This window comes from Pituophis catenifer, unplaced genomic scaffold, assembly GCF_029215685.1.
Source record: "Pituophis catenifer annectens isolate HBS135680 unplaced genomic scaffold, rPitCat1.0.hap2 SCAF_4, whole genome shotgun sequence".
Taxonomy (NCBI): domain Eukaryota; kingdom Metazoa; phylum Chordata; class Lepidosauria; order Squamata; family Colubridae; genus Pituophis; species Pituophis catenifer.
In genome coordinates this window covers 26,641,009-26,667,454 of record NW_027256884.1, presented here as the reverse complement: position 1 = coordinate 26,667,454, position 26,446 = coordinate 26,641,009, and the positions used below count along the sequence as shown (strand labels likewise).

At 36.4% G+C, this 26,446-nt stretch overlaps 1 protein-coding gene across 2 annotated transcripts in view; it reads left to right on the top strand.

Annotated features, from left to right (window-relative positions):
• Positions 1 to 26,446, top strand: part of PCCA (propionyl-CoA carboxylase subunit alpha) — a 223,124-nt gene that overhangs the window by 53,049 nt on the left and 143,629 nt on the right. The window contains exons 7-9 of one of the 2 annotated variants that reach the window (XM_070942919.1): positions 10,328 to 10,459; positions 16,768 to 16,804; positions 20,920 to 20,998. In XM_070942919.1, the coding sequence (XP_070799020.1) occupies positions 10,328 to 10,459; positions 16,768 to 16,804; positions 20,920 to 20,998 (248 nt within the window). Of the gene's footprint in view, positions 1 to 10,327; positions 10,460 to 16,404; positions 16,418 to 16,767; positions 16,805 to 20,919; positions 20,999 to 26,446 lie in introns of those variants that run through there. The other variant, XM_070942920.1, reaches the window with a different exon arrangement.

Genomic DNA, 26,446 nt, shown 5'->3' with positions numbered 1-26,446 from the left:
AAATCTTTACCTAGCAGCTAGTGGCAATTGCTGGTGGAATGTCTATATGGACAGAACATACAGACTTAATCCCAGCAAGGCAGACTTACTGTTGTGTCCATGCACATTTCATAAATTGCTCTGGGTAGGATTGTACTTCCCCTGAAGAAACAGATGCACAACCTGGAGATACTGCTAGAAGAACATATGAAGGCTGTGGCCAGAAGAGTGTTTGGCCTGCTCTAATTTGTCTACTAGTTGCATTGTTTCTTGGGTCAAGTAATGCCGAACAACAGTGATCTATGCTCTTGTCATCTCTCAGACTATTGCCTTTTACTTTATGTCAAGCTGCCCTAGATAAGCCAAAATCTGTAGCTGGCACAGAATTCAAGGGTGTGCATTAATTAGAATGTGTGTATGTATGTTCAGCAGAATAATGCCTATTTGACAGAGGCTGCAGTGGTGTCAAGTGATTGCTTATCAAGCCTCTTACGGCTTGTATCCTTGTTTCTGGACTTCATAGCCATTCTACACTCTATAGCCAGAACAGAAGGCAGCCAATATACCCACTCCGTAAGCAGTCAAGAGAGTTGGGATATCCCCCTTGCTCCACAACAGCTTGGCGCCTTCAATCAACTTTGTGCTCCTTTTACCCTTCAGAAATGGTGAAAAACAGTCCTTTTCTATACAGAGAGGAAGACTTTTAATTGGGGGATAGCAACTAACATTTTTTAGAAATTTTTGTTTGTTTGTTACGTCGTGTTTTAATGTTATAATGTAATCCACCGAGAGTCTGATAAGCAGTCATTATATGAATTACTGGAATAAATAAAAAGCTACTGTGTGGAATTTCTTGATATGGACTGAATTGTATCTTTCAGCACACATAGGGTTAAGTGAAAAGGTTATAGTAATCTAGTATGCAGTTTCCCTTTTTTACTGCACTCATTAGCAGTGGCAAGTCCAAGCTGCAGCCCATGTCAGTAATTTACATTTCATTGCTAAGTGACTGTTCTTGTTCAAGGGCTTTTTCTAAGGCTGTTGAACATACTTGTATTGAGAATAAACAGAGTAGAAGAATTGAAAGCCAAATACCCTGCCAGGCTTTTCAGTAGGTCTTGAAGTTTCCAATAGATAACTGATTAGTGTTGCATGGAGCATTATGAGAATAAAAAGATAAAGCCTATAAAATTATGGCAGGTGGGATATCCTATTTTAAATCTCCTTTTGTTACTACTTTTATAGCCATCCTCCTTAACTTTTCTCTCCCGCTAATCCTTCTCTGAACGTGGAACTCCAGCTTATTGGAGACAAAGCAAGACAACAGAGCAATGTCTACTAGGCTGCTTCTCTCTACTCCCTCCTCCCCCCCACCTCTTAAAGTCTGTTATGAGGATTGAAGAAACAAAAGATTTAATAAGCTTTGCAGCTCTCTGGGATCAAATTATAAAGTTTAGAGATCCTGCAGAATTCTTGCTCTGGGACTTTATTCTCCTATTTGGCCTGATGGTACTAGCTTGTGGTAGCATGTTTAATTTGACGGCATATACATCATGCAAAAGACAAATGGCATGAACTGGAGGAATATTGTGTTGACAGGGTATGATACTGATGATCTGAGCATGCCTATCTAGGCATTACTATTTGTGACAATCATTGGCACAGCTTTATTATTTTTTTAATTGATCTGAACAACACAGAAGTTTCTTTGTTTTTTTCTTAGATATACATATGTTGCTTTTAATTTTTTTAAATATGCCACTAAGAGTCATTTTGGAGTTAAGCAACTTTGAAATTGAAGTAGTGAATAAAAATAAAGTCCTGAATTAGCACAAAATTAATGATCTTGAAAAAATATTCTTTTTTTCTTTCCAATATGGCTTTGTCTTTCTTTCTTTTTCAAATGTTTGCATAAGCTAGATATGTTTTCCTGGTACAGGAGATATCTATAAAAATACTATAGCCTTTTGTCTGAAAATATCAAATTAACTATATTTTATTGACAACATATATCAGTACTGAAATAATAAATAAAACATAGCAGTATTGTTCTGTTTGGAGTGTTGAATTAGGAAGTCATTGAAAAGCCTGAAATACCTTTCTTTTTAAAGTATATTATTATAAAACACAAGTAATGCATTATATTATTTGAAATAACTTTCTTAGAAATTTCAACCTTTTCAGATTTTACAGAATTGATACATGGGTTGACCTGAGTCCCTTTGGGAGTTGTGTCAGTGCCTTGTCCTCATTTTGAATTTCCAGAAAAGAATAAGTAAATATAGTATTTTACCTGCTTTATCTTGTCTTTTAATACTGTATACTAACATAATGTTTTTAAAAACTTTATCAGAAAGTTCATCACTTTTTATTAAAATTGAACACGTTAATCTTACAGAAGTGAGCCAGAACTTTCAATACTCTGTTTAGATGTGTGGATCTGTATTGGAACGGATGCACTCTCTATATAGAAAAATATTACAATATGTTTATTAACTGTCTTTCAGAAAAAGTGGTCATTGCATGGATATGAAAAATAAATTATGTTTGGACAAGAATGCATCCTTACCTAACTTCTAGTTAGAATTACTACTGACATAACTTACTGCCTTGTGGCCTCAGATTGATTTGATCACTGCATGGGGGCAGGGGTTCAAAGCCATCAGTCAAAGGATTTCAGAATAACAGAATAATAACAGAGTTGGAAGGGACCTTGGAAGTCTTCTAGTCCAGCCCCTTGCTCAAGCAGGAAACCCTGTATCATTTCAAACAAATGGTTGTATTTGAAACAAATAGAAGGATATACAAAAATTTGGTATAAGAACTAAAGAACTTGGATATGGGAATGTTTTCACCTACTTCCAACAATACTTTCCATGGGACAAAAGCCTTGTGCTTTTGTCTCTTGGCTCACCAAGAGGCCCTTGTCAGCAGTGGTGGGATTCAAATAATTTAACAACCAGTTCTCTGCCCTAATGACCAGCTGGGTAGGCGTGGCTTGGTGGTCATGTGACCATGTAGGTGTGGCCTACTCAACATCACTCATGTCAATGTTGTTTCGCCTTAGCTGTTACAATGTAATAAGGGTTAACCAGAGAGGCAGTTTCTGTAAGCAGGGCAATAAAGATTGGGCTAGAAACAACACCAGAATGTTTCCTTCCTGTCTTCCTTACAGGATTCGTCCTGTAAAGTGGAAAAAAACAAAATAAGATTTCTTCCAACAACTGGTTCTCTGAACTGCTTAGAAAGTTAACAACCGGTTCTCCTGAATGGCTGAATCTCACCACTGCTTGTCAGGCACGAAAGACCAGGTCCACACATGAATACTCACAAAACTAACCTTGGTCATCCCTTCTGTTGAATTAGGGAGGTTATTATTTTTACACAGTCATTCTCATGTTGGAAAATAGTGACTTTGAAATAAATTTTGTATCTTTCATCATCTCATTTCAATTTGTTTAAAATCTGAATATGAGAATATACTATTTCCTTGTGTATAATGGGAATTGGCTTCAAACTTTGAACAATGATCTTCCATAAGTTGTTCCTTTATTTAAATTCTCCTTAAACTTTTGTATAATCTGACACACTGTATTAATTAATATTCACTATAAGTGTTAATTTCTCAAAATTACACATACTAAACTTTTTTGAGTTTTTATTTAATGTCTAAAATTATAATGTAGAAGTACTGTGAAACCTTTTAATGGATTGAAATATTTATTGAATGCAAAAGTATGTCATTGTGCCAATTTATGTCATATGTATGATGATGGTGTGCAAATACTGCCAATGACTTCATTTACTTCAATTTAAGCAATTTGAATGGCAATTCTACCACATATTATATAAATTATGTCATTTGCACAATTGATGTTTAATAATGTAATCAGGCAAACAATGTATACCACTGTAAATTTGATTTATTGCATGTGTAGCCTGTTGCATAAAATCAAGCTTTTGTGGTAATGCTTTCAGGTGATGCATTGACTCCAACATCAGGACTAGAATATTCAAATTAATACTTTTTAAATTACTTTCCTTAAATGTAGCATAACAGCCTATAGTAATTTCCTCAAAGTCTATCAATTGTGTCACTTCCTATTCATCTAGATTGTTGGAGGCAATATGTTGACTATAAACTGCTTAGAAAGGGCAATAGAGCACTGTGAAGCAGTATATAAGTCTAAATGCTATTGCTATTGCTACATCAGTGGTTCAAAAAAATCTTAGTGATACCTGCTGTCCTTCAGAGTACTTTTGAAGCAAACTTTGCTTTCTCATCAAAATCATTCTGGAGTTTTGACCACTTTAGTCACTAAGTGTTTTTTGTATTTGAAATATTAATTATTCACCTCTATAAGTTTTGTAGAGCATAATGAAAGGGAACATCTTGATTATAGTTCATGATCATATCAAAGACTTGTGTCTTTGAAAAACTGCTACCTTTTTAGTAATAACCTGCAGAAATTAATCCTGTATCCTCAAATTAATTAGACTTCTAGGAGGAAACAGAAATTCTACCAATGCACTTTTCCAACTGCTACTGAATGATAATAAAAGCATTTTCAGCAGGCCAGTGGTGAAGGCACTAGAATAGGAGCCTGTGAGTTCTAGTCCTGCTTTGGCCATTAAGCCAGCTGGGTGATTTGGAGCTAGTCACACTTGCTCAGTCCTGGAAAGAAGGCAATGGCAAACCACTCCCACAAAATCTTGTCAGGAAAACTGCAGGGATTTGTCCAGATAATTTACCAAGAGTCAATATTGACTTGACGGCACAAAATATATATATATAAATCTTTGCTGTCATTGATGGAACTACGAATTTTGAATTATACAAGAAAATTCTACAGGAAAAAGTTTGAGTAACTGTTCATGAACTGAAACTCCAGAGAAAGTGGATCATGCAGCAAGACTATGACTTTATGACCAGAGAATGTTTAAAGTAGAAGAAAGTTAATATTTTGGAAGGGCCAAGTCAAAGACCTTAATTCTATAGAAATATTGTGGAAATATAGGTGAGGTAGCCTATCAACATTCCTGAACTGAAGTGGTTTAGTAAGGAAGAGTAGCTAAAATTTTTCTAAGCCAAATGTGAAGGATGGTTCAACACTTATTGAAAATTTCATTGCAGTTATTGGTGCCCAAGAGGGGCACATCACGTATTGAAATAAAAAGTTCACATACTTTAGCCACATGCCAATTTTGATTCATTTGTTAATTGGCTTCTCTTTTTCTAGTTTCAGCTCTTGCGGGGAGAAAAGATAACATTGCAGGTCAATAGAAATATTGAAAATTTAAAAGGGTTCACAAACTTTTAAACACCACTGTATGCCTTAATTATGAAGCATTTGAATAAAGTATAATGCATCATACATTATTATCAGTAAGAATAATTAGGGAAAGACGGATTGTGCTGCTTACCTGATTTAGTGTTAAAAAATCTTCTTCAGATGACAGTGCTCCCATTTTATACATACTGAAGACTAAAAAAATCTGCAATGTTAATAGATAATCACATCTGATTTTTATTTTTTGCAAAACAGAAGCCGTCTCAGATGCTTCTGGGAACTCATTAGAAATAAATGGAGCAAACACACTACAGGAATCCAAATACAAATCTATTTTTAAAGGAATCTTGAGCTTTTGCAGTAGAAGTGTTTGAACATCCATCCTATTAATTGTAGAAACTACTTAAGATATTCAGTGTCAGCGATCAAGGCCAAGTGTGGAGAATAACTATAGTAGTTCTACTTTCAAAATTCTTGAAAACCATTTAAGGATGTCAGTAGGAGGTAAATTAAAGCCATATGCATTAAGAAGCTAATAATTTGAAAAATGTACAGGAGCAATGAACCTTGGAGTTTGTCAAGCATTGAAATGACTATTAGAAACAGCACTGTGTAGTTCTAAATAACAAAATAAAAGTAAAATGAAGTCTATCTAAAGTTGAATCATCATGACTTCAGTAAACCAAGCTCAACCCCAGCACTAGTGAGCAAATCTCAGTAAAATTGTAAGCATTACAAGATTTCTTTTTTGAGTGGAGAGAAATAATCTTGGTTTTCATCTAAAAAGTTATAATTTAGTAATATTAGACACAGAATTAAAAGCAAATCTTGTGTGCACAACACATTACAATAATCCAGAACATTTCTTTCTTTTTGTATTTCCTTTTCTACTATTAGTTCTCTGCAAGAAACAGTCCTTTGTCCGAATGACTTGTTTTCAAGTAACTATGCAAAGGAGTGCACTATTGTGTGTCATTCTTTCAGATCATACATTTAACTTCTTGGATTTTATTCATATGCTTTACGTTTTGATTGATACATTTTCTTCTAACCCAAAATGCACAATCCAAAATGGTGTTATGTAGTGTTACAGCCACATTTGAGCAAGATTCTTCAAATCGTCAGATAGGACATTTATAGTTCCTGCTAGTTCAGGAATTCTGTATGGGTCTCTGATTTAGATGAAATACTAATACATCCAGTTCATATAAACAGCAGTTCAGCAGTTTGAGTCTCACTGGCTCGAGATTGGTTCAGCCTTCCATCCTTCCAAGGTCGGTAAAATGAGGACCCAGATTGTTGGGGTATATAAGTGGTATATAAGTCTAAGTGCTATTGCTATTGCTATAAATAGTCTATTTGCCAGGTCAAATACCAGAAGTTGGAAAGGCACCAACACATTCAAACAAGGACCTGGGTTAGGCAGATTTGTTTGATGCTGTTAAAGGTATCACAAGGTATTAGAAGATGTAAGCTGTCTTAAGTAAAGCTGCTTTTTGCAATTGACTGATAGTGATTTTCCCAATGCCAATGATATTCATGTAGTGCTCCAAATGTTTTGGGATTGTTTGGTAAATAGAGTCTGTCAACATTGCTACATGGATGAATTTGGGTTTTAAGATCTTCCTCTCTTGATGTATTCACTTTTAATGTTCTTCTTGACTTCAGTGTGCTTGATGTTGTTAGCTTGAAGGATGCCCAGGTATTTATAGTGATGGTCTTAATCCAGATTCTTGATGTTATTTCTACTTCTGCAGTGGTTAGAATGTACTATTGCGAGCTAACTCTGCCCACAGCCTGGAGTTTGATCCTGACAGGATGACTCAGCCTTCCATCCTTCTAAGGTCTGTAAAATGAGGACCCAGATTGTTGGAGGGCAATATGCTAACATTGTAAATTGTTTAGAGAGGACTGTAAAACACTATGGAGTAATATATAAGTCGAAGTGCTGTTGCTAAGTGCTATAGGGCATCTTGATTCCTCCAGTTTTCATTATTTTTCCTCTGTTAATGGTAAAAGTGGCACATTTGTCCAGTCCTAATTGCATTCCTGTGTCATAGGACCTTGCTTTTGTAATGGAAATTGCATGGATGTGAAGTGACCAAGAGTTGAACTTAATCTATAGGAGACTTCATAATTTTATGAATGAGCCAATTCCTAAAATTTCTTTAATGTTGCTATACTACTACCAAGCTACTTCAACAGAATCTAATGTAGTGAATTTGATGGTAGCATTTTATAAGTGCAAAAATAACCAACAAAAAGTGTATATGGAATATTCTTGAAGCTGCTCTTTGTCATTTCTAGGCTGTTAGGTTTCAAATTTAATGGTATGTGATATTTTTATTTATTTACACAAATGCTTTTAATTCAGTCTGGTCTAATCTTTATTGCTATTTTTTATTTTACACAAGCAAATCTTGGCCAAATGTTATCAGAAAAGAAAAATTATTACCATGGTTAATATTTGCTGTTTTTACTTTGGTAATTTCCTCTTTCTTCTGCTTATCATCCTTCATGTTCCCTCTATCTCTTTCTTCTTCTTTTCTTTAGGGAGAAAAAGGTTCTTAAGGCTTTGCTGCTTCTGCCTTCTCTTTGTATTGATCAGTAATACTAAAAAAGAGATGAGTTAACATAAACCTGAGCAGACTCTGTAACCTTCCCCCCTTCCGCCTTTCTGGAAATGTAGATGCAATAACATTTGCAGTTGAAAAGGTTCATTCTCAGTTTCTAATGTTTAAGGATGCAAATGAAGCATTTTGTCTCTTCTGTGCCTCGAGGTGTTATGCAAGAAAACAGAAAGAGGTTTCTAGGATTAGTTCCACAGATTCCTTTTATCATGTAAAAATCTATGACCGATTTGATTGCCAGGAACTGAGGAAATCCTATATGGAAAACATCTAAAGAAAATTCCTCCCATGTTTCACTTTCCTTCTATCTAAATCAGTAACCACCTTGATAGTTACAAGGAATATTTGTTGGTATGCATGCAATTTTCTATTTACTTTGATTATTTGTTCTCTCTTGGTTTCATGTTTTTATACACTTCTTGATTATTTCGGTGTCCTGTTTGGAAAAGTACACAATTGTATTAAAAAAAAATAGATTTGCCTGTTCTGACTTTTGGAATATAAAAACTGTTTAAATTGGTCTGATTATTGGTTTTATCTAGCTGTACCTTCTCTGTACCTTCTCCAAGATTTCAACTCTTTTAGTTGAAATCTCTTTTAGTTTTAATTGATGTGACAGAGAGTGAATGTAAGAATCCATGTGTTGTTTACAGTTATTTTATGCATTTATTTATTCCCTTCAATATTACAACTAAGTAATAGTGCCTAGAGTTGTCTTACAGGGGAGATGGGCAGCATAAACATTTAACAAACAAGCGAACGTTGAAGAGAGTCAGTTTGGGGTAGTGCTTGAGGCATCAGACTAGAAACTGGGAGACTGTTATAGTCCTACATTAGAAGCAGAATCCAGATGGGTGACTTTGGACCAGCCAAAGTCTCAGCCCTAGGAAGAATGCAATGGCAAACCACACGACAGCTTTCAGGAATGAACACTGTTGAAGGTACAGAATTTTTTTTAAAATGCTTATTTCAAATATTGACATGAATCCAGCTTCACCCATGTTTGAGATTGGTCTGTCTGTCTGTCTGTTGGTCTGGTCTGGTCTGGTCTGGTCTGGTCTGTCTGTCTGTTTATCTATCTATCTATCTATCTATCTATCTATCTATCTATCTATCTATCTATCTCTATCTATGATGTCTTTTTTATGTGCTTAATGGCAAGCAACGGCTCCTTTCCTCTCCATTGTGATTTATATCAGTATAATCAGGTTAATAGTAATAAGGGGGTCCATTATTCAGGATAATGCATTTACTTCACATAATATATATTGTTCAATAGCATGGTGGAAGGGAGCATACTGGATGATTTGGGGAATTAACTTGTAAGAATAGTATATTAGTTTGGGCAAAAACATTTGGAGAAAAACATATGAACTTGTTTGCTATTAAGTTTTGGCTAAAAGATGTGAACTATCATGATTTGTATGATAGAAATTTATTGTTTCAGTCTTTTACAGAAGTTAAATTTGTAGAATCAGATGTGGTAACCAAGTGGTAAGAAACCAAGTTACACACATGCATTTGTGAGATATCCTTAAATCATTTCTTTGATATGCTTGCCTATTGTGTTCTGTCTGAGGTAGGGCAGACTAATAAATAAGTTGTTTTATTATCTTATTAGTTAGCCAAATAATAAGCCCCACCTTAGATATGAAAGGCACGTATGCAATTTTGGTTTCTATTTTCACATTTTACTTATCACTTAGCTGTAACAATAATCCTCTTAGCATTCAACATTCTTTCAAGCGCCCCCCCTCCCAAGAGCCCACTATGTATTATATATATATATGTTTATAGATTGGGGAACATAATTAAGGGTTGATGTTATAATAACATCTAATATATTTGAATGGAACAGTATATTCGTTGATACCGTTAAGTATCCAGATAAGTTTGTAAGCTGCAATATAGCATAAAAAATAATTGCAGCTTTTCAAATATTTGTTTAGGACATCAGTCTAAAATGAAAGATGTTCTTAATTAGCTTGAAGGTTGGTATTTAGAAATCTCTTCTTCTGAAAAAAAAATTAAAAGTCCATTTCGAATATTTTCAGCCCTTATAAAAGAAAAAAAGTTGTCTTTAGGTGAATCATAAAGAATGCAGAATGAAATCCTGAACTATATTACACAACGTATCTTAGTATGCTCTTGTGGCATCTCAGAGTTATGACCTAATTGCCTTTTTCTCACGCATGAGATGCTACAGAAAGTCAGGCAAAAATATTTTATAACTTTCAGCTAGTTTTCCTTGGTCTAGTTTTGATTTGTGCAAACAGTAATCAGGAGATCTTTGCTTTCTCTTCCTCAGATATACTTTTAATGTACTGCTTAAAGTTTAAAGTTACAGTACTTGTAGTACATATGTGAACTATGTTCAAAGAGGTACATTGTAATACTCTTTCTTCTCTTCCTTCTTTGTTTCTTCAGGCATCAGAAGGTGTTGTTTTCATCGGACCAGATATGCATGCCATTCATGCAATGGGAGACAAGATAGAAAGCAAACTGTTAGCCAAGAATGCAAAGGTCAATACTATACCGGGTTATGATGGGGTGATAAAGGTAAGAATTTTTTTTTTGGAAATCAGCTATTTATATAACCTCATTTTTAATTTAGAAAGTCCTTCCTGGATTAAGATTAGAGTTAAACATAAAATATATAATTACAACCTTCAGTGGGCCAGAGGGATTTATGATAGAAATATTTGTATATGATAAGTTGTTGAGATGAATAAAACTCTTCATTCTGTGTAAAAGAACAGTAAATTCAAAATTATCACTACGATCTGTCTCACATAATACTATATATGTGAACTCTTTGGTCTTATGATTGCATAACTATGTAGGATAAATACAAGCATAAATAAATAATTAAATAATAATACATCAATAAGAGAGAAGCTTTTCTTCACAAGAACAGTGTTTTGAAGAGATAGTGGTTTGTTTTCCCATAGAATGAAATGACTGCCATAGGTAGGTAGAAGAAAGGAAAATTGGGGAACAACCCTGCTGCATGTGTGAGTTAAACCACTTCCCTCCCCATAAAAATGATACTGTATAGTACTTTGATTCAATTTTAAGAAGTTGCTTCAGAGTATCTCCTTTAACGAGACATTAACATGTTGCTTTTTCTTTTACATGTTATGAAGTATCTTTTGGAAATCAAATTAGGATTGTGAGCCGCCTGGGATTTGATTTAGATGGGAAGGCCATATAAATGTTTTAAAAATCAAACCAAATAAAATGAAGCATTGCAAACGCCGCTAAAAATGGTTAAGAATCAAATTTCTTATCTATGTAGTTTTGCTATGGCCCCTGTTACATAATCACTTAAAATATGATATAGTGGAGAAAAGCATGAAAATTGTGGGACCTGTGAATAAAAAATTTCTGCTGTGCTTTAAATGTTAAATATAGTACAAGTGATCCTTGGTTAATGACCAATTAACCAATTAACCAGTTAATGTTCACTCAGCAACCATTCAAAGTTACAGCAGCGCTGAATGAGGAAACATGCAGACAGTCCATTTGCCACCTTCATTGTCAGCTTTTGACAAAAATGTCAATGTGCAAACTAGCAGGAAGTCACAGGTGACAATCATGTGACATCACACCTAACCACTATGCAGGAGTCACCTAACCATCGCAACTAGAATTGCCTTCATAAATCAGTGTAGTCATGTAACATTATGCTTTACAACCATATTACTTAGTGATGGAATTCCCAGAGCTAATTCCCCTTGTTAATCAAGGACTGCCTGTATCATGCTCATTGTAATATTGTTCCAAGTTTCTTAAGGAAACCATTCATTTCGTGACCATTCGGTTGCAACAGCACTGAAAAAAAGTGGCTTAGGACCATTTTTCACCCTTAGCATGAAAAATGGTCATAAGTCACTCTTTCTAGTGCTGTTGTAACCAAATGGTCACTAAATGAATGGTTGTAAGTCAAAGATTACCTGTGTTCATATTGTGTAGTGCAGGGGTGTCAAACTCTTATTTCATTGAGGGCCACATCAGGGTTGTGTTTGACCTTGGAGGGCCTGGGGTGGTGGTGGGGCATGGCCAGAGTAGGCGTGGCTGCTTTTGGCTGCATGAAGCTGTGGAGGCCGAAAACAGGCTGCGGGGGGACCACCCACAGCTCCCTGCGGCCCGTTTTGGCCAGCAGAGGCACTGCGGGCCGGTCCTTTGGTATTTCCAGGCCAGCCCTATGGGGCAGATTTAATCAGCCTTTGAGTTTGACACTCCTGGTGTAGTGCAATAGCATAGAATGGATTCTGGTTCAAAATGAGTTTGATGGTGGGATTCTAGCTCGAGAAATGCAGGTGGGATATTTCCTGTTTTGGAGCCAGTCAGTGACTTTCACTTTAATTTGCCTTGTTTTGAGCATACAAAGAAACCTTGGGCAGAAATCATGGGGTGAGGGGGGCAAGTGACAGAGCATGCATTGCATCATGATACAAATTCTGCATCTTACATGCCTGGTTCTGGCCCATAGCTAGCATGGATGCCTATGCTGGAAATATTTGTACCTTGCTGCTATCTACGGTAGAAAAAAGTGTGGGTCAAACATAAGGTTTTCAACATTGAAACTCCATCTGTTGACCCATGACTAGGTGGCTCAGTGGCTAAGACACTGAGCTTGTTGATCAGAAAGGTCGGCAATTCGGCGGTTCGAATCCCTAGTACAGGTCTCCTGCATGAGCAGGGGGTTGGATTATATGACCTCTAAGGTCCCTTCCAACTCTGTTACTGTTACTGTTTTTTTAAAAAAATTCTGGTACAGTGCTCTTCAGTCACACCAATACAGCTTTTCTTTTGACTGTTTTGATCGTATCCTGCAGACACCCCCTTTCCAATGTTATTAGCCTTAAGTACTTAAAATAAGAAGGTAATGACTTTTGGATAAATATTTTATACTTACACATAATATGATATGGTACTTAAATATAATGTGAACTCAGAGTGGGATGGAGCCCATTCAATGGCTGGTATGAGTGTGTGTTGTTGTCAGGGTAGGTGGGTATTTATTATTATGTTTATTTTTTATTTTTTTTAATTTCTTTTATTTTGTGTTTTTATTTCCTGTAAGCCTCCATGAGTCACCATAAATGAGTAGGCGGCAATATAAATGTTTAAAAACAAAGAAATAAGTAAAATATAGATATAATTTTTGTTTTATGGAGAGAGAGAGTGTAGATAGCTTTGAACAATATAATAGTTATTTGTTCTTTTCACTACCTTTGGCCTTCAGTCCGAACCAGTTCCCATGACAGCCATTGCTAGATATTAAAATGGCCCAAATCCGTAGCTACAGGACACCTATTTGCATAAAATTTGCCAATACTGTTTTATATGGAACTGCAAACGGGGGCCAATTTCAATTGTGAAATAAACTTTGCAATGTTTTTTTGATCTTGGTGTTTAGATTAGGACATCGTTGGGAATAATACCATCCTACTTACCAAGAATGTAGTACAGACTTAAAAAAATATATGAAGCATAAAATTTGAAAGGTGTTCTATACATGCTAAATATGATGCTGTGTTGTATATAGACATTAAAGTAACTTGAACTAATTCTGCAACCGAAATAAAGGTTTGGTTATGGAAGACATGTGCAAGTATAAATATTAATGGGTCTTAAAGAAACTGTAGGACTCTTGGCTTGTTTTTACTTTCCTATAGGCTTCTGTAGAAATGTACGTTTACCTGTCACTATTCCTCCACCTATAATCTAGAGTAGATAATATGTATGTATGCTTATGCTGATTTTTACTTCAGAATCCTGACATCTCTAGTCCTGCCTTTCTTTGAGAATGTATAAAATATTTCCCCTTCATCTGAACAAAATATGCAAGCGTACATGCCTATATTTAGAATACATCACTTGAAGTCATTACATTTGTTTACGTTTTCACAAGTAGAAAATAATTTGGGGCATTAAGTCTCCTTTCCCCTCATGTTTCTATAGGTAGTCCATAGAATCTCATTGGATGTGTCCAGGCAGCATGTATGGGTGCTTATGGGTCAAGGGAAGGAGATCAATTAGTAAACACCGCTTTAAGGGTCCCCATCTATATGCCAATTAAACTTAGAAAAATGTTAATTTTCCTAAGCTTTTGCCTTTTGGCAAAGGAATGTGATAATCTTCAGAGGAATAACAAACTAGAGAGTTAGTTGGTCTCCCTTATTCCCTATAAAACTTCCCTCCCCCAAGCGGTAAACTATTTGCACCAATGTTAAATCTGAAGTCTAATTGTAAGTCAGATCTGGGTAAGGAGATGGTCTAGGATTGCAGCATAGGGAGAACATGGAAAAGGTGTAACTATCTTTTCCTCCTTATAAGCATAACATAGAAATCCAGACCCTGAATGGCAATGAAGCTTGGGTAGGGGAAAAAATCTTTTCCATTGTTAATTCGTAGAGCAAAAGAATTAGAAATGGAAAGATGTTTCCATTTGGTTTCCAGAACATGTATCCAGGCTTAAATTCAAAATTCTGTTTCTTGAGATTCTTACTGGATTAGTTTTATAGACCAAGAAGACATAAATAGAAGCTTAACATCTCCACGATTGGGAATCTTTAGAAGAAGAAGAAAAAAAAAACACGGAGAGAAAAATCCTTGGAAAATAATAAATATTTTCTTAACTTTTTCTTTTTGTTCTTTCTCTTTTCAGAAGTAGACTGGCTGGCTTTTAAATAGAAGAGAGTAGGTTTGATGCATCTATGTGTTCTGACCAGAGGAAGAACATTTATTATTCCAATATTTTCATGAACAGTGGGTTAATAGGAAGGTGAAATAGCTTTTATTTTTGAAGGCTGGGAATTATAGCTTAACACTCCTAATAAATAACAACTTAATAAAAGGAGTAATAAAGAGTAATTTTAGTGCTGCTTTGAAATGTAAATGGCATACAGTAACTAGTTGACTTCTTATAAGCTTGAAGTCCGAAGCAGTTATTCCTGGTTTACAGGTATCTAAATGAGAAAGGAAGAACTAGATTGCTTCAACTTTAAAATTCTGTTAATAAAGCTATGCATGAATTTTTGGGAGAAAAAGAAATATGGAAGTTTCCTGCTTGGCTTTACAGTAATCAGGCTCTTCGTCAGTCCTCACTCTTCCTGCATTTTATTCAAGAGGCTCTAATTGTCTGTATTTGGCAGGTTTAACACTTCCTGACAGAGAGGCTATTAAGGGGAAGTATTCTCACATAACTGTCACAGGCAGGAACAAAGAACCTTCAGACTCAATGTGTGGAAATCACTAACATTCTTAAATGACCCTTTTCATGCATTTTTTAAAGTCCCTCTAAGCTAGAACTTGGTGCCTGCCGTGGCTGCAGGGAAAGCAACAAGGTGTAATAGTAAACCTTGATTTTATTCTTTCCTGCTTTTTGGGATGGATTTCTGTTTGGATTAAAAGCAGTTTTTGTTTGTAAAATCTCATTAACAGATGTGCCTATTTGAATTAAGCACACATACACATATACAGATACCCACACATTTAAAGCTGATACTAGTTTCAGGGCTGCTTTGAATAGGCACTATTTGCAGAGAAAACTACTTAATGAAAGGAAATTAAATTTTCTAACTACTTCCTGTATCAGCTTCCTTAATCCTCCTCACACTCTTAGTAGGTACGAAAAAGATTTTGTTTTAATGATTTGTTAACAAGAATCCTCCACCCTCTCTTACTTTGAGGCAAGGAGAATTCTTGTTCAGTTAAAAAACCCAATGTTTTAAAATATCAGTTTTCATTTTAATGTTCAAAAGTCAGTCCCTACGGATTAAGTCCTATAGATTATCTGGAGTGTTCTGAATATACTATATAATCCAGCAGCAGTTTTAAAAACAAGAGTGAACTGTAACAAAGAATTGTGAGTTTACCAATTTGCTTTGAGTTTTAGAAAGGCAGGCCTAGCAAGCATAAATCTACTCACACTTATTCTATTTTTTAAAAAATTTCAGTAGGAGAAATAGTTTTGGTTGCTATTTTTCAACAGTTGAGTGTCAGAAATCTGCACTAATGTGTTTGGAAGAGATCTTGTGGATTTGTTCCAGATTGTAGTTCCAGATTTGTTTGAACTGCTGGGGATTGGGATCTTCTATAGAAAAATGAAGCAATAATGCCCCTTTAACCATTATTTGAACTATGTTTTGTTACTTTCTCCACCCATGTATCATATTCAGAATCTAATTCTAAAATAAAAGTAAGTAGATGTAACAGTTTGTATTCTGTTGTTAAAATGCCAAATGCTATTAATGTTTGTGAGGCGAAGTTTCATTTAAGGTTAGGATTACTTTTTGAATTATTAACCTCCACCCTGACCCCCTCCCTTCACCCAATTTATGCAACGTTATATTTGAAGTTTTTCTGTAGATCTTCTAAGACTTGTGTTGATGCTGAAGCTTAGCCAAACAATAGAGAATCAACTCCCCCTACTGACTATATCTAGGCCAACATGATACATGGGTACCTTAGAAGACAGGAAACAACTAAAAAAAGCAAACAAAAAAGGTATTAGCTGGCTGCTGACAAATCCTAATGTTCTATTCTTTGCTTCTTAGTAAAACCTTCTAAATTCAATAATTTGACCAATTTGAGTAATCCTTCTGTAGTCCTGTTGCTTTTTGTTTTGTGTTTCACTAAGTGATTCTTCATTGCTCAAGGGCTGTGTAATGCAAGTGACAAGGTAAAATTTACATTTCACTGGAATTAATTTTATATTTCTCTGAATGATGTGGGTCAGAAGGTTGTAAAATCAAACATTAAATGTATTGAAGAAGGCAGTGTAATATATCATTGCCCTAGAGACATTGAACAGCACTGATGGGATTAATGGTGGGTCCAATTTCCTGCTTTTACAGGATGCAGATGAAGCTGTCCGAATTGCAAGGGAAATTGGTAAGTTAGGGTTTTTTTACATGGGGACTGCAAGAGATGTGCATGCTTTTCAGAAGGTGCTCTTGACTAAATTATCCATTTAATCAGGAATCTGTGGAACACATGATTTTGGTTTTCAAATTCTCTATTGCTATAAGAACTGGAAGATGTTCTTTGCACCTTAAAACCTAATTCTATATTTATATCTACATGAATAGCATTTTAGCTATTTATGTTGCAAATAGGGTGACATAACCCTAATCTGTTTAAAAATCAGGTGTTTTATGAGTTTGTCTAAAATGTGTGGTAAATAAGCAGCTAGAGCATGACCAGAGCTGATTCTTAGAGAGCTGATATAATTGTGCTTATTCTAATTTTTCCAAAACCATATGTTGATCTGTGATACAATATAGGCTTTGGTGAGCTACAAGTAAGGATAGAATTTATGTTCATTCTACCTCCAAATTTGACTTTTTAAAATAATAGAACCTTCTATTACTTGTAAAACAAGTAAGTTTTACAAAATGATTTTTCATTGAAATTGAGTGGAGTTTAAAAAAATGTTTTGAAATATGGAATGGGTGTCAACTGACTCCTTTGAAGTTAGTTATTGAATTAGGGGAACCTAAACTATTTCTCTGGATCATTGTCTGCATTTTGACAACTTCATTCTTCCAGAATAGATTTTTTTTAACCATTTGAAATTTTGAAGTGGCTGAAGTGTAAAAAGTAACCATTCCTTTAAACCATTCCACCAGACTGCTGGTGACAGCATTCATGCAGTTTTGCTGATGGTATTCTATCTTGGTCTGGATGTCCAAGTACTAACCAGAGCTCATCCTGCTTAGCTTCTGAAATAAGACAAAGTTGACTAGATGCTACCACCTGCTAATGTGGCATGGAGATAATAAATCCAATTAAATTGAAACTTATATTTGATCTTGGCCTATATTATGTGATAGTGTCTTAGAGAGACTAAAGTTTATTCAGAAATCTTTGGCCAATTGTTATTTCTTAGTCTAAGTAACCTATATGAAATGGGAGAACATGAAAACTACAAAAGAGAAATCCAGCCTAGATATAAGGAGAATTTCGTGACAGTGAGAAGAATTAATAAGAAGAATGGCTTGCCTTCAGACGTTGTGGGTGCTAGATCATTGGATAACCATTTGTTTGAAATGGTATAAGGTCCCCTGCTTGAGCAGGAGGTTGGATTACAAGACCTCCAAGATCTCGTCCAACAATTCTGATTCTGATTCTGATTCTATCCTTATCCCTATCCCTATCCCTTTTCCCCTTTCCCAAACTAAGAAATGCAGAACTTAAGAAGGCTTATGGTTGTTTTGAAACATAAGACATAGTTGACTAACTTTGTGACCTTGAACATGAGGAATGTTTTAATGAGAAATTTTCTTCTACAACAAAGCTAAATTTCTAGGTACAAAAAGCAGTTTTGGGAAAATTGAAATAGGAAAACAGGGAAGGCTACAATCACAATTGTGTACAGAATTTCAAGTAAAATCAATATAATCAGCCTGGTTATTATTTATTATCATCTTGAATAAGTTGGATCTTTTGCTTTGATATTTTTAGGCAGGTTTGCTTTGTTCTTCTCCTGTTTCTCTCAGTTTTTTTTCCAGTTTTCCAAAATACAGAGCATAAATGATAGGCAGATTCTGTGGGGAGATTAATTGACTCTTTGTCCAATTAAGGATAGTGGTCCATCTCTAGGTCTATTCAGCAAATCAAATTATTTAGAGCAGCGTTCCCCAACTTTTCTGGCTTTGCGAACTGGCAAGGGGTAGGTAGGCAGGATGGTTCCGCAGGAATGGTGGGTGAGTGCGCACATACAGCTCCATTTGCATAAGCACAGGCATATGTGCCCGCTGCTGTTGCAAATGGAACTACACATGCTCTGACCTGCTGCTTCCGCAGCCCAGTTCTGAATGAGATGTGGCCTGGTACTGAGCTACAGCCCGGCAGTTGGGGATCCTTGATTTAGAGATTAAGCCCACCTTCCTATATTTTCAGAATATGAAATGTGCAGGCTTCTTTTCACCAGTTTTATTTAAATGGGATATTAATTCTGGGGAAAGAATGGTAGTATAATATTGCCAATGATCAGAGCTTAATTCGAGTTGTATCGATACAGTATGTAAACGGACAGGGTAAAGAAGTGACACCAAAGTATGGTGCTTTTTCATTTGTTTCATAAAAATAATAATCCAGCATGAAGTGTGCACCTGCAAAAAAGTGATTAATCTCTAGTCAATTCAATTTTCTACCCAATACACATATGACAAATTTTGAAGTTCTCCATCCAAAGATTGTAGAGACAACACCATATCCCCCTCTGATAGGTATTCATTGATTCTAAATTGATTAATACAGTCTAGAGAGATTTCTTACATTTCTAGGGTTCCATTTATGCCAGAGACGTTTCCCAGACTTGGTAGGGAGAAGTTTTGTAAATAATAGTAAATATTTTCTATAGTACTGCATGAAATTGTCCAGGAAGTCAGAAAGAACCCCCGTATAATTTGGAATGTCCAAGTTAAATTTTAGATCTAAACCTCATAAAAATAAGCAATTCATGCTAAAAATACTCAGATAATGCAGAAACAATTTACTATGTAGGAGTGACACAAAAATTATATACAGCAATTTATTTGTAAGAATCATTTTTTGACATGAAAATTCAGTTGACATAGAGCAAGATGAAAATGTGAATCTTAATAATCAAATCACATAAAATCTGTATTCAAAATTATGTACTGCTGTCAAATTTTAAACTGTGTCTGACTAACTTTGTGCCAACAATTTAATTAGTTGGAAATAAAATTAGCCAAAAAAGAGAGAGAACATTTCTTAACTCTTCATCTAATGATATTTAAGCAATGATAATCAGTACAGGTAAAAATAAAAGAACCTTGAGAGTTTCCTTCATATATGACACTCTCATAGTATATGTTGGTTATAATCTTTTCATTTCGTTTCAAAGAGCTAATTATCTTCTTTAATTCATAATATTCCTTGTGAGGTGAAGTGCTTGCCATCTCCTTTTCCTTCAATTCCTTTTTAAGAACACAAATTCAGAAAAATTATATTTAATAAAATAAGATCAGATGGTATCAAAAAGGTCATTCTTTATGTCGTAGCCATCACCTACATAAATAAAGAGAAGACATTGTGTTAGCTGAATGAAATACAGTACAGGTAGTCCTTGACTTACAACACAATTTGGAGCCATGTTTTCATTGCTAAGCAAAGCGATTGTTAAGTAAGTCACATCTGATTTTGTGACCTTTTCTGCCACAGTTGTTAAATGTATCACTGCAGTTGTTAAGTGAGTCACATGATCATTAAGGGAATCTGGCTTCTCCCATTGACTTTCCTTGTTGGAAGCTGGCTGGGAAGGGTAGAAATGGTGATGACATGATCTCAGGGTTTTTCAACCATTGTAAAAAGGCAGTTGCCAAGTGCCTGAATTTTTATCATGTGACCATGGGGATTCTGTGATGGTCATGAGACTGAGTACCAGTTTAAAGTCATTTTCTTTGGCACCAATGCAACTTTTAATAGTTGCTAGATGAATTGTTGTGACTTGAGGACTACATGTATGCAAAGTTTATTTTAAAACTGAAGACTTCTTTATTGATCTATTATCCGAATATTGGTGGTTTTTCACAGTTTTGTTTAAAAACCCTCAGAATGGTCTGACTGCTTCATATTTAACATCTTGGTGCTTCAACTGGACTAATGAAACAATGCCATTAATTTAACGTACTGTTTTTTTTCTGTAGGTTTTCATGTCATGTTAAGTTGAAATTCCAATTTCTTTTTTAAAAAATGGTTTTGCTTGTTTGAGGATCTTTTGATGAAAAAACAGTGCTTTAGATATTTATTAAAATGCTATGTTTTATTGGTTGTTGCTAATTCAATCTGATAAACTTAAATTCAGGAGATTGCTGTCATTAAAACAACACTACTGTACAGATAACACAGTTTAAATTCCTCTTCCCAGCAGAAAGCTTTTTAATAAGCTTGTTATTGACCTTGTCATTGAACATGTGGTCAGTTGTCATAAATGTATGATCAAAATTTAAATTTCTGTCTTAATTGTTCCCTGCTGCTAGGCTACCCTGTGATGATCAAGGCTTCGGCAGGTGGTGGTGGAAAAGGCATGAGAGTTGCATGGAATGATGATGAAGCCAGGTGAGATGCTGTCCAGAAATCAGTTTTTATGACTACATCTGTTTTCAAATCCAACTATGCCATTCTTTCTTTTTAAAGCTCTCATAAACTATGATAAACTAGCAGTTAAGCTAATGAACACGTTTTTGCTCTTATTCTCTAGGCAGTCTATTGCAGGTAGTCCTCGACTGATGACCATTCATTAAATGATTTTTCAAAATTATGTCAGTGCTGGAAAAAGTTGCTTATGACCAGTCAATAATTTGTGTGATCATGTGATCAAAATTTGGGGACGTGGCAGCTGGCATGTATGTACAACGGTTGCAGCATTGTGGAGTCATGTGATTACAATTTATGATGTTTTCAGGGGGTTTCCAGCAAGTAAAGTCAATGGAGGAAGTCGGATTCACTTAACAACCACATGACTGCAGCAAAAAAGATGAACGTGGGTGCAACCCATTTAACAAGCCACATCATTAAGCAATGTAAAACCATTTGTGGTCTGTGGTACTCCATTCTAAGGAGGATGAACTAGGAGTCCCATTTTCCCAATCAGTATGACCGTGGGCAAGGTGAAATGGTCCTGCAGAATAGCTAAGGTAGTAACATAGGGGAAAATGCCCTGGTATACCTTAACACTTTCCTTATACAGGACTTTTGTATATATGCCTATATATGTTTTTTTCTGTCCGTATGATTCAACTACTATTCCGTAATTTTATTAATAAATTAGATACATTAATCCCATATTTTCCAAAAGCTTGGGGGCCTGAAGTAAGATGGCACAGCTTTTTTATGGTAGGACTGATGCCATGGAACAGCCTTTTGATTGAAATCAGGCTAGCTGCCTCCTTGCTGATTTTTTGGAGAAATTTGAAAATGGAATGGTTTCATAAAGCTTTCCCCTGACTGTATACAGTATATGACGCCATCCGGTTTTTGTTTTATTTTTAATCTTTTTTTTTGACAGTTTTTGTTGCTCATATTTGTTGTGCTCCTCCCTTTATTTGAAATTTATTTGTGGTAAATTATTTATTTATTATTGATTGATTGATTGATTGATTCGATTTATATGCCGCCCTTTTCCGGAGACTCAGGGCGGCTTACAATGCGTTAAGCAATAGCCTTCATACTTTTGTATATACCTGCTTAGTAGGGCTTTCAGCCCCCCCAAGCGGTATTCTTTTTATACAAAGTCAGCTTATTGCCCCCACAATCCGGGTCCTCATTTTACCTACCTTTGAAAGGATGGAAGGCTGAGTCAACCTTGAGCCTGGTGAGATTTGAACTTGCAGTAATTGCAGGCAGCTGGTGTTACTTAACAGTGCTTTAGTCTGCTGCGCCACCAAGGCTCTTATTATTATTTTTAAATGATATTATTTTTAATAATAAAAATTAAATTATTAAAGTATTTCTATTTATAGTCTATGTAAGCTGCTGAGAGTCATTTTTGATTGCAGTGTGATAAAAAGGTGTTTAATATGTAAATAAACAAATCCTATAATGACATTGGCTGATTAATTGTTTACAAAATTTGCTTTATTCACCAACACAATCCAATTAGTTTTGCCAATAGAATATATCTGCTGACTTTCAAATATTTTCAGGGACTAAGACAGGATTTGATTACACTTTTGGAGAGAGGACTCATGAGTTGATGGGGCTGGTAGGAAGTAGGTATATGTTTCTATGTTGGAAGGACCCACAAATAGCTTCCTCACAACCTCATGTTGGTTTGCATCAGTGGTGGGTTGCTCCCAGTTCGGTCCAGTTCTTGCGAACCGGTAATAATGGTGGTGGGAGGCTCCGCCCACCTAGACGGATGTCATCCCGAACAATCTGCGCATGCTTAGAAGCGTGTGTGTGCTCCCATTGCAAACCGGTAGCATAGGTAAGTAGAACCCACCCCTGGTTTGCATGTCAACTGAGGAAGGTGTTTAATCAGATGATGGCTCTAAATGATTTTGATTGGAGTTTTAATTTTATTTTATAGTTTAGAAATGTGATTTATGAAGTTATCTTTAAATGGCTAGGAAAAACCACACATTAGAAACTTAAAAAAAGTAATGTAAATTATGGTCAACAGGCCAGTAATTAGACATGTTAATCTATGTTGATCTAAAAGACTTTTCATTTATACACATATTAGATATGAACGGTTCCCTAATGTGTAGAAATCCCCAGGCAACCTAGTCATTGTTTATTTCTGTTTTATTACCGAATAACTTTTTTGCTGGGTTTATAAAGGTTTTTGTATTTGCACAGTTTCCTTCCTCCATGGATCATGTAGCATGGGAGAGTAGAGCAGGTTAGCCTATTACGAACAAAAAGAGAGACATCTTGGAATTAGCTATGGATTTTATATGCCGTATAAATTTAGTAGAAATTTCTCACTTCCACATGTGCTTGGATATAGAGTATTGGGTAAATTAAATGTGTGTATTATATTTCCTTTGATGCAGTTTTGATTTTTATTATTTTGGTTTTTAAGTGATTGAATAGGACTTTTAAAATACATTTTAAAATTAATTTTATTCAAAGAGGATTTCAGAAAGAGTTAAAGAGCTACAGAAGCATAGAAGAAATAGAAAAAAGATTATAAAGATGTAAAGGAAAAGTGAAAAATAACTTCATATTAAGAAGAGACAAATTTTTAAAGAAGTAACTTCTGATCAGCAGTTATAAACAGTAATTACCATCTACACCCTTCCATATTGTGTATTACAGTTTCCTTCTTCCCATAAACAAATATTTTAATTAAGAAATCCCTAAATTAGCAGTTTATTTTTATCTATTTTCAACCAAAAGTCTTTAAAGGGTTTCCAGTCTTTTTAAAAAGTGGTTGTATTCTCCTTAATCAAACAAATCAATTTAGCCATTTCTGCAGACTCAGCCATTTTCATAATCATTTCCTCTCTTATTGATGTTTCTGTAGACTTCTATTTTGGGGCATATAATAGCCTCCCTGCAGTTATCATATTAAAACCAATTGTCCATGAGCCTTTTCTAGTTGAGTGTTTGTAAATTCCAATAAGAAAAGTTCCAGTTTCATCTGAATGTTAATTTTTTAAATTCTCTGCATCACCATATGGATTTGTGTCCAATATCTTTTCATTTTTCCCCAAATCCACCATGCATGATAAAATGTCCCTTCATGTGGATCTTCCATCTTTCTGGACACTGCAAGTCCAGAAAGATCCCCAGATCGTACACCATCCTTGAAGGGGGAAGTACAACTCTAGATAGATAGAGTTGTACTTGCCCCTTCAAGGATGGTGTACGATCTGGGGATCTTTCTGGACTTGCAGTGTGGCAGCTGTGGTCAGGGAGGCATTTGCACAAATTTATCTGGTGCACTCTTTCTTAAATTGGGGACTGTTCAGGCAGCCATTCACGTCCAATTATCTTGTGGATCGACTACTACAACATACCCTAAATTGGCCTCCCTTGAAAACCATCCAGAAGCTTCAGCTGGTTCAGAATGTAGCAGTACAAGCAATGATGTACAGTTTCACTGGTTGCTATTTGGCTTCCAGGAATGATTCAAAGTGCTGGTTGTTACCTATAAAGAGGGAGCATCACAGTGGAGGTGGTTGATAGATGCCACCTTCCTTCCCACTCTGGGGGACAGATCCCACCTCCTTCCCACTCTGCTCCCACCTTCCTCATCTTGGGTTGCATGGCTTTTTGTATTAACTTATTTATATCTTTTATCTTATGCAGGTTTTATCTTTTATGATTGTAAAGGGCAGCCAATAAATTTTTTATTAATAAACAAACAAATCCCTACATATCATAGGCATTCCCCAACCTTTCTGATTCTGCGGACTAGCAGAGATGGCAGTGTTCTGACCTAGGCTTCCTGATAGAGTAAAAGCACACAATGCGTCCCAAAAACCTTTTTATTTCAACAGCTGTAAATTCTGTTTATTCACAGCCCGTGCTGAATCACCAAGAGTTTGTAAAGAGTCCGACAGAAGTCTGCCACAGTCCTTCGGGATAAGGCTGATAAGCACCCATCTTTATCTCTCTTGACACGCTGCCAAAAACCTAATTGGCAATTATCTTTGCAAGGCCACAAGGAACACAGAGTCAAAACGGAGCTTCAGAATACAAACTGACCAGCATCAACAACGTTGCTTCTTGCAAAGGCCCACGTGCTTTTGCTCCTCCTTTATGTCTTATGGGAGGGGCCAATCATATCCAAGCCCTATTCCTGAGTTGTCCCTTTTGTTTCAACTGTTCTTGCCTTCTGGCAGCTCTGCGCATGCGCGCACTGGGAACAGGCTCCCCCTGTTCCTCTGCCTCGCTGATGTCCGACTTTGGATGCTCCGGAGTCCACACATAACTCCCAGATGGCCCTGGCCCCATCTTTGCCTCTGACGCAGAGCCTTCGTCCGAGCCTTCCCCAGATGCCAGGACTGGCCCATGTTCCTCCCCAGCCTCCTCATTGTCTGACTCTGCTGCCAGCTCCGCAGGCTGCCGGTGGACCATAACAGGCGGGGAGGGCGAGAGGAGATGGTTTTGCATGCATGTGCTCACTGCTTTCATAGATGCAGCTACATGCACTTCCATGGACTGGTTCCGAATAGGCTGCAACCCAGCACCAGTCTGCAGACTGGGGGTTGGGGACCCCTAATCTAAAAGAACCGTGAAAGCGTACCTTCTCTGTACTAATACTTGCCTTCTGGAATGAGGGTCCCCTGAGAACTGGATGGCTCTCTGTCTGCTGCTGTTCAGAACAGCTGTAAAGACCAGGCTGTTCACCCAGGCCTTGGCAGAAGGAAAGTAAGACCCCTTGCTTCATTCTGTCTGCTATGGGGCACTTTTATCTTCTAATGATTTTATTGTAATCTCTTTCATTGTTGTGAGCCACTCAGAGTGATTTGGAGAAAGCTGGCATACAAATTTAAGAAATTGTTACTATTATTTATTGATTTTATTTATTAATCATATTGCATAGCTGCCCAAAACTGACTCTGGGTGGCACACAATAATTGGCCTCAAATGTAAAAATAACTCATATAAAAATGTACCTTAAGAAATAAATAAAAAACACCAAATATATAAACTCCTAGGTCCATGATGGCGAACCTATGGCAAGTGTGCCACAGGTGGCACATGTAGCCATATCTGGGGAGGGAGAAAATGGCCTTCCCCACCCCCCCGGAGGCTGGAAACGGCCTGTTTGCCAACTTCTGGTGGGACCAGAAGTTGGCAAATGCATGGTTTTCGGCCTCCGGGGGTGGGGGTGGGGAAGGCCGTTTTCACCCTCCCCAGACTCCTAGAAAGGCTCTGGAGGCTGGGGACAGCAAAAAACAGGCCTACCATGCCATTGCGTGCCAGGAGCGGGGGGAGTGGGAGGGGTCACGCACGCATGTGCGGAGGCAGGGCGCATAGAATTATGGGTGTGGGCGCATGCGTGTGCTACCTCCCCCTCCCCATTTCTGGCACGCGATGGCAAAAAGT